The following is an 8864-nucleotide window of genomic DNA, read 5'->3' on the forward strand; positions in this document are numbered from 1 at the left end:
CGCGGTCCCAATTCTTTTATACTTCTATTTTTCGTTAAGCCAACTAAAGGTACCAATTTCACGCACTTAGATACTTTACTGGCGCATCCGGTGATCTCTGGCATTACTGATTGGTGTATATGGCTATTCAGTGGTTCACAATTTTTTTCCAATTTTCAATTACATTTTTGAGTATTACTATAATCTATGATTATATTTTCTCAAAGCAGTATCAATTATCAATTAACAATTTGTAATAAAGGAAACGTAAATAGATTTGAAATAAACTGTTACAAAGATGATTAAAATGTGTTAAAATTATGTTATATTCATATTTATTTTGTAAACATTTTATAAAACAATGTTTTTCAGTTTATCTTAAAAAATTATACAATTACAAGCGTTGTATAGAACTACATTTTTCTCTTTCTATGGAAAAAACATGTATCGGTTACACTAAAAAATGCAACATACTTGGAATCATATTTAATATCGGAACAAGTTTTCGATAAAGTTACGTGTTATTTTATAGCGTTGCGTTTGAAAAAATACACTAGAATATAATGGAATATATAAATTTAAAAATAATTACTTTGATATAGACAAATTTTATAATAATAATAATAATACAAGTATTCCAACTTTACTCTGCGCAATAAAAACTTCTTATCGATATTCCCTTAATTGATATTTATACTCCAATCATGTGTAACTTTTAACATGAAAAATACTTTTTGGAAGTTATATAATTAATACATAATTTATACATTTGATTATCGAGTGATAGGAATGAAATACTTTACGAGCAGGCATTTAATTCTGCCTTCTTATTTGAACGATTCTAATGTAATTGTACAAACGTATCGAGGAACTGTCCAAGCATTCTCCGAATGCACAGGGTATCGAGTTATAATGATCGGCGATGACAAACACATCGATTAATACTCAACAACTTTTGGACGGGTCTTAACGTAAACATAAGCTGCTATTACAACAAATATCGCAGCAATTGTAGGTAACACGATTGTAAAGACGCGTTGTTTATTTTCTAAAAATTCCTTTTTTCTCTCCTTCTTCTGTTTGTTTGTTTCTTTCGTCTTTCCCTTCAATTGGCGCATCTTCTTGCTATAAGCAAAAAGAATATAATATATAAAAATATAAAAAATATTAGCTGTACGTATACCTTTAAAAACACATGAAATTAAACAGTTGCCCTGTTTGACTTACTAAATTTTGTTATTAATATATCATTAAGCACATTACTTGTTATATGGTAAGTGAAATACCATTATCGTTTTAACCGTATTTTCTAGATGATTTGTTAAACTATTGATATCTAATATATATCGAACAAATTTATAATGCATATGTTTATGACAGTTTAAACGCCACTAAAATATACACACTTTTCGAATAAATGAAACCGATGAATTTGTAAATCTCGCTACAAATAAATGAAATACAACTTTAAATACCTTTAACGATTAAAATAAGTAAATATCGAAGATCTTCGAAGTTTGTCTTGAAATTTTCAAGCAATTGGGAAAAGTAGATTTGTGTTGTACATGACACGTAACAAAATAACGCTATCCTACCAATCGCAATTCCTATCACTTCCGTGTGAACGTGAAGGCAGTCAATTGAACTACGTTAATCAGTACGCTCAAATCGAAACCATATTTTTTAATTCATATATATATATATATATACATATGTTACACATTTTTATATTTAAAAGTTCTCGAATTTTATTTAATGATTATTATTTGTACAGAAATCTGCATTTATTCAGGGGCGCTGCACTCCGGCGTTTTGGTCCTGTTGCAAATCACGTGGTTGTGTTACTAGAGGTCACGTTCTCAATGGATTTTATAATAACTTTCTTTGTTGTTTTTATTAACTTTATTACGCGCACATGTTTCATAACGTTTGAATTGAAAAAATCAAGTAAGATTGTTAATTTATAATTTTTAGGGTGGTATTACATACGTTAGAAGAAGTTCTATCGCTAATCCCAAATCATCGCTAACACCCTCTTCGTACCTAGACACTTGCAAAGATGGGGAAAACCCTAGGCCTTCGAAATAAATTTGAAGTTTGTCGATGTGATTGTCTCGTTTTATTCTATGGAAAATGTTCAAAAGAGGAAACGAGACAAATATATCGGCAAACTTCCGATTTATTCGAAGCCTAGGGGTTTTCCCATCACTGCACACTTGTACAGTATTTTATGTTATATCTCCGTTAAAAAAATTTTCTTTTCTTATATAATAGAATCGAGGGAGGTAAAATTGATCATGTATAACTAAGTAAAGGTGGTAGTTGGCGTGCAAATAATATAAATAAGAAATCTAGGGTATTCCCTGGTACATATTTCAGACGCATCTGTATAACGTTAGGTAATTCCCCGGATTCTACTGTAAAAACAGATAAGATATAAGTTAAGATTACTGCTCATTGCTCGCTATTAGTTTATTAGTCAGTCATTACTGTTCCTGCGATTTGTAAGTAAATATAATATGTGACATTCGTTAAATTACATTAGTTGAAACTAACGTTGGCAATTCTGTGAATTATATCAATGAATAACATTTCATAGCACAAAGGATAAAAACAATGTTATGGTGTGAAAATTCGTAAATGGACTCGTAGCTCGTGTACCACGGGATCGCTATAAATCGCTAAACCCGTACTCGTACTATAGCCAACTGTAGCTGATTGTAGCTACAAGCTACAATCAGTAATCATATAATCACCAATGATCACTCGTCAGTCATCAGTCACAATCAGCTATAGCTACAGCCCGTGAGGGCCACCTGTAATATCTTTCGGATTTTTCTACGTAATTAAGTGGTTAAGAATTTAATTGAAACGTATTAGTAAGGCAAAAAATAGATTCATTAAACATGTTTGAAATGAAATATGCAAAAAAAGAACATACCCAGGAATTACAAAAGAAAAATGTACTATTTAACAAAGAACGAGATACAATGTCTAATGAAAGAAACAAACGCGATACATCTATATCATTTACCAAGTTAGATATGCAGGAAGAATATAAAATACTTTTTGATAACATTGTTATTCTCAATTCATACACTTTGATATGTGAAATATGCAATTGTCCTTTACCATCTCAAGATCATGTTTTGTCACATGTTCAAGGAAAACAACATGTTAATACACTTAAACAACAAACGAAGAAGGAGGACAGTAACCAAAATATGACACACCATATGTGTAATAATTTCAAAACAGAAAAATGTCAATCAAATTTAAATATTAATAACAAATGCAATGACAACATGAAACAGACTGATCAGATGCTAGTAGATAATGGAATTATAATTCTTGAAAGTAATACCATTTCATGTCGATTTTGCAAACGTAAGTTTCCTTCATTTCATGATACATTAGCACACATTAAAGGAAGATCTCATATTAATATTTTAAAAAGTCTCAATAAAATGTCAAGTACTGTCGAAAGCAAACATGTCAAACATGAAATAATTAAAACGAGTATAACAGATAAAAAATCACTTACTAATTTCTCAAAAATTGAAATAAATATCGATACAAGCCAGAAGCAAGACTTAGGTACTAATATTTACAAAACTACATGTTGTACAGAATTATCAACAAAGAATGTGAATGGAGGGGAACATTTAATAAATGATATTGATGGAAGTAAATATGAAAAAACACAAGATGAAAGTGAAAAAGACGTTGGTCTCCTTCAGAATTGCTTTTACTATTGCGAATTATGTAATGTACAAATTGATATTAATAATTTATTTGAGCACATTAATACAATAACACATACACGTAGTATATTTTCTATGAGTATGGGAGATGATATCATCTTGTACAAATGTTTTTGTTGTAAATCGATAATGCAAGGAAACAGTTCATTGATCAATCATTTACGTTTGGAAACACATTTAAAGAATTTAGCGAGTACTTTGGAAGGTATCGATATGAGTAACAACAAAATACTTGCTCATGCACCTCGTAACATTAAAAATGTCTTGGAAAATAAAAATTTTTGGTTTTGTAACATACTTTTTCCAAAAGTGGAAAATACATCTGCAGATTTCATTGAAAAATACCTCATATCTGTCGATACTTCGGATATTAACTTACAGAATAATATAAAGAATAATGTTACTTATCGTTGTTCATTTTGCAGAGCAAAATTAAATACGCATCATAATCTAATAGATCATTGTCGAGGAAAAATACATACATGGAGAGTGAAGCAATTATTTCATGATAAGAAATACTGTGGTACCAATAACAACACGCTATTAGTAACAGATCAGTTTAGTGATATGTCTATTGCAGATAAGAAATCACAAAGTACAAATAAACTTGATAGCGGTTTAATTTTACCACCTGATTTATGTATACAAATTGAAAAATGTCTAAAAGAGTCACCATTTAATGGAAATTTAGCAAGAAAACGGGATCATAAAGAAAATATAAAGAAATGTAAAGAAAAGTCCTTAGCAGAACGTTTAAACAAATTATATTGCAAACACTATTTAGAAATTGAGGAAAAAATGTATACATTGGATAAAAAAGAACATGACAAAATAGAAGCAAATTTCAAATTACTTATGCCACACAATAAAAACAACTTCTATTGTTTGGCCTGTTCTGTAAGTGTTTCAAAAGAGTTGTATTCATTATATGAACATGTGCGTCATGAATCACATGTTCTGCAGGTAGATCGAATTAAAAAAGATATAGACTCTGAGAAATTATCACTGCAATATACAAAGAAAACAAAAACATATATAAAATGTTATCCTTGTAAAAATACTATCAAAGATGGATTACAAATGATCAACACTCATATTAATAGCACATTGCATAGAAAAAATTATACAAAATTTCGTACCATTATCGATGATACTTTTAAATCTGTATTGCAAAATCTGAATTGTAGTTTGTTTTACAGTATTGAAATGTTTTCATGTACTTTATGTGCAACAAATTTTAAATATAAGATGGAATTCATGGAGCATATTTTTACTAAACACAAACAGATGTCGGAGAATTATACATTTGATTTTTGTATTCCATGTGCTACTTTATGGATGGGTCAAATGGATTCTTATATAGGGCATTGTAACGACATAATGCACAAATATTTAACAAAAAGTAAAGATTTTATGATTGAGGATCTTCCAACATGTATAAAGAAAATATTAACCAAAATTGACAAAACTGTTAATATTTTATTTGAACAATCAGAAATTTTATCGAATGACAATATACAGGAAGAAGTGAGACAATCTTTAGAAAATAGCTTAAGAATAAAGTTCCCATCTGTCAAAGCATTTTTATTTGGTTCAAGATTGACTGGACTTGGACTTGAAAATAGCGATATAGATATATACATTGACTGTGGTAAATATATATGTTAATGCATTGTAAAGTGTATAATTTTTTCAACATTGTTTATATTGATCCATATATTAATAGGAAACACGTACTATGAAAGTAAAAGTGACGATTTAAGAAATTGCAATCTTACACACATTGAACAGAGTTTACGTGCACAAAAAGAACAATGGGATGTGAAAGATTTATTGGAAGGAACTAGGACCCCTATAATAAAATTAATATATAAGCGAACAGGTGTAGACTGTGATATTTCCATTACAAATGGACTCTCTGTTGAAAACTCTAAATTGATACGGTATTGTAGTTACCTTTGTATAACACAGAATAATAATGTGGAATTACAGAATAATGTATTTATAATTTTTGTTATTTTTAGGTCTTTCAATGATGCATATTTACCTTGCAGAAAGTTAATATTATTTATAAAAAAATGGTTCTCTCTTTTTAATTTACCTGGAAGATGTGGTTTAACAAATTATGCTCTTTCTTGGATTGTTATATTCTATTTGCAATCAAAATCGTATTTACCAAGCATTGCTAAGCTAATAAAAGAAAAAAATCAATCTCAACTTATACGTGGTAAATTGTATTATATTATCTTTAATGTACAAGTTACTCGTACTTACTTCTAAAGGAAATCATTTGCATTTTCATTATTTCATTGTTGCTTTATTTATTAAAATGTCATCGATTTACTTGAAATAAAAATGATTTTCTAATCAAATTTGATTTCAGGTTGGGAAACTGGCATTGCACAACCAATGGATAATAATGAATCTGTGCAATCCATTCCAGTATTGTTACTGGATCTATTTAAATTTTATGCAAATTTTGATTATCAGCACTATATAATTTGTCCACTTTTAGGTAATGTATTGGCTAAAAAAGCTTTTTCAGAGTTAGAAACATTACCCAAAGAAATGGAACCTTACAAAAGACACTTGAAAACATCTAAGAAACCAGAATATTTGCGCATCGATTCTCCATTATGTGTGCAAGATCCATTTGATCTGTCACATAATCTAACTAAGGCTGTGAACAGTATTACCTTAAAGTATTTTAAACAATATTGTGAAGATAGCGCATCGATATTGTGCTCTACAAAGCACTAACTTTTGCAGTGTTGTATATTTAATTACAAATTCTACATGCATACTTTTCTAAAAAGACAAACATCAATTATAATGTATCTAAGGTTTATCAGCGTAATTTCTAGATCGAAATTGTTTATATTTACATGAAAGTGTTGCAGATAAATTCGACCGCATAATACGATGCAAAATAATGATAGACAATGCGACAAATATTATTCTAACTTTACTTAGATGTATATGTTCCTATATATTGACTTTCTTACAATGAATGCTAAAGTACTTTGTATGTTATAAGTATATTTTAAGCAGCATTATTATACAATGAAGGAAAAGCAGTTACATTTTTATTCAATGGTTTTTTTAAGGAAATCATATTTTTTACAATCATTGTGTTATTAATGTGTATTATAGAATTAAACGTTTATAAAGTATCTAATAATAGTATATTTTATAGAATTTATATTTTTAAGAAAAATAGATGTTATATTTGCATCCTGTTTATTTTCTATATTTTGGATCAACTAATAGTTGAGTAGTATATTTTAGTATTAATACATAAAGTAAACTTGTTACCAAAATAAAAATATATTTCACTGTAAATAATAAAAATATGTTATTTGTCCAAATACCATAATATTGTCTTATACCGCTGTACAATTTTGTTACAATATAATTAAATATTTTTTCTTACACTCCTATGACACATTATCTAGATTATTTTCTACAATGTCTTGCTTCCATATATATTCTGTACTGTATCCATATTTAGGTATACATGACTTTTTACATGTAAATATCATTAAAATACCCCAGTCAATGCATTTAAGAGTATTTTCCAAACCGAGGAAATTTAATAGTTGTGGCATAATCTATAACAAATAATTTTATATTAATTACGTTCAAACTTGCTTGAATGATAAATAAAATTTGATTCTGTCCATGTATTTTACCTGAAATTCAAATTGTCTTTCTTCGTTGCAGTTCCAACATTTTGGTATTTCACAGTCGTAATTCTCTTTTGAAATATATAAAATTTGTCCTCCTCTACTGTACCTATAACGATAAAAATAATAGCTGACACGTTAACGATATTAATTTAAAAAAAATTTTAACAAACTTTACCTTAAAATTTGATCTGGATATTTATCGATAATCATACGAAATTTGGAAAATGTTTCATCTTCGTTTTGATTAGCCAAACATAATAATTCATTTTGCACATCCTCATTTTGAAAAGTTCCTGCTTCGCCGTTTTTTACCATTGTTTCATACTTTTTAGTTTCTTCCTCATCTTTTTCAAAAGTATTTGTATCATAGTCTTCTTTCTCATCCTCTGGTTCTATTGTAATTTCATATTCAGGGAATAAAAGTTGACTGTTCCTTGTGGTGCCCTCGTTACTACCGCAAGATTCTTTGTGACCACATTTCCAGTCGTAAAGTTGATGAGATCGACAACAATAATTTATATGTTTACATTTAGCGCAATGATTAGGGGCTAATATTCCACAAACATAACATGTTTTCACCCATTGATCTACATCTAAAACCATTTAATTTAATATAAATAACTTTTTGCCAATACACGTAGCTATTGCTAATTTTGGTTAGATATATACTGATGTCACTTCTCCAATCGTTGTCCTCTATAGGCGGTTCAGCTGGATAAAACTCATTTACTCTTGCTAACTGAGATCGAAAAACCTTTAAATTTCCGTTTTTGTTCAACTTACAACAATCTGGTTTCTTACATATAAAAATATATATCGTTCTATGAAAAGCAGTTTCATTATCTTCGTATGGAGCATAAATTTGGCATAAAAAGATACAAGGTTCTTTACAATATTCGCACTGAAGATCCTTTTCTCCGGGAATATCTCTTAAATTAAGCCACGCTGGTTTACCGCCCACTTTACTTGGGAAAAATCTACTCTCTAATCGCCACGATTCGCATGTTTCCACGAAGCCTAAATCTACTGTCATTTTTAAAGAAATATATTTATTTAACTTATTTCTGTTGTAAATAAAAAAAGTAAGGATGCATGTAACTTCGTGACGGCTCGTTCCGTATGTACGTACGACTTGTACGTACTTGTTAGTCTATTAGTAGGTATAGGTGCTCTGTGGTGCTCTGGCGCTGATAGGTCGTATATCGTAATATCAATACAAACACATGCTTGATAAAAAGGATGCATATACATATACACAGAAATACAGGGTGTCCCAAATGCCGCGCCGGTCATGGAACAAGAAATCGCCATCTAGCGCCAGCGACCGAACTAATTTTCCACATGTGTTCATATTCTTTACTTTTTTCTGCATATTCATATAATTGTACATCGTAATTATCATAATTCAACATCTAATTATTGATTTGTACAC

The 8864-nt window shown here is 29.3% G+C and overlaps 2 protein-coding genes across 5 annotated transcripts; one reads left to right on the forward strand and one right to left on the reverse strand.

Moving 5' to 3' along the window:
- Positions 1-2401: 2401 nt before the first annotated feature.
- On the forward strand, positions 2402-6895 carry LOC128876197 (uncharacterized). Of its 3 annotated transcripts, none has more exons than XM_054122366.1 (5): positions 2402-3366; positions 4169-5394; positions 5470-5686; positions 5768-5970; positions 6127-6895. In XM_054122366.1, the coding sequence occupies exons 1-5, from the start codon at positions 3350-3352 to the stop codon at positions 6501-6503; spliced, it is 2040 nt and encodes a 679-aa protein (XP_053978341.1). In that variant the 5' UTR covers positions 2402-3349; the 3' UTR covers positions 6504-6895. The 3 variants fall into 3 exon arrangements, with proteins under 3 accessions (XP_053978341.1, XP_053978340.1, XP_053978339.1); XM_054122365.1 differs by having other exon boundaries at positions 2406-3366; positions 3610-5394; XM_054122364.1 differs by having other exon boundaries at positions 2406-5394.
- Positions 6896-7050: 155 nt separating this feature from the next.
- Positions 7051-8611, reverse strand: LOC128876200 (programmed cell death protein 2-like). 2 transcript variants are annotated; one of them, XM_054122372.1, is made up of 5 exons: positions 8102-8611; positions 7608-8025; positions 7436-7538; positions 7177-7354; positions 7051-7078 (listed from the first exon to the last, which is right to left on the reverse strand). In XM_054122372.1, exons 1-4 carry the CDS (start codon positions 8463-8465, stop codon positions 7181-7183), a joined length of 1059 nt encoding a protein of 352 aa, XP_053978347.1. In that variant the 5' UTR covers positions 8466-8611; the 3' UTR covers positions 7051-7078; positions 7177-7180. The 2 variants fall into 2 exon arrangements, with proteins under 2 accessions (XP_053978347.1, XP_053978346.1); XM_054122371.1 differs by having other exon boundaries at positions 7051-7354; positions 8102-8610.
- Positions 8612-8864: the final 253 nt, after the last annotated feature.

The sequence above is a fragment of the Hylaeus volcanicus genome, chromosome 5, assembly GCF_026283585.1.
Source record: "Hylaeus volcanicus isolate JK05 chromosome 5, UHH_iyHylVolc1.0_haploid, whole genome shotgun sequence".
Classification (NCBI taxonomy): Eukaryota; Metazoa; Arthropoda; class Insecta; order Hymenoptera; family Colletidae; genus Hylaeus; species Hylaeus volcanicus.

Excerpts from the sequence above, each read along its gene's own strand:
- LOC128876200 (XM_054122372.1), bottom strand. The coding sequence starts at position 8,465 with ATGACAGTAGATTTAGGCTTCGTGGAAACATGCGAATCGTGGCGATTA. Across the intron at positions 8,026-8,101 it reads CGATTGGAGAAGTGACATCA|ATGTAGATCAATGGGTGAAA; the intron begins GTATATATCTAA and ends AAATGGTTTTAG. Across the intron at positions 7,539-7,607 it reads TATCCAGATCAAATTTTAAG|GTACAGTAGAGGAGGACAAA; the intron begins GTAAAGTTTGTT and ends TTATCGTTATAG.
- LOC128876197 (XM_054122364.1), top strand. The coding sequence starts at position 2,886 with ATGTTTGAAATGAAATATGCAAAAAAAGAACATACCCAGGAATTACAA. Across the intron at positions 5,395-5,469 it reads AGATATATACATTGACTGTG|GAAACACGTACTATGAAAGT; the intron begins GTAAATATATAT and ends ATATATTAATAG. Across the intron at positions 5,971-6,126 it reads TCAATCTCAACTTATACGTG|GTTGGGAAACTGGCATTGCA; the intron begins GTAAATTGTATT and ends ATTTGATTTCAG.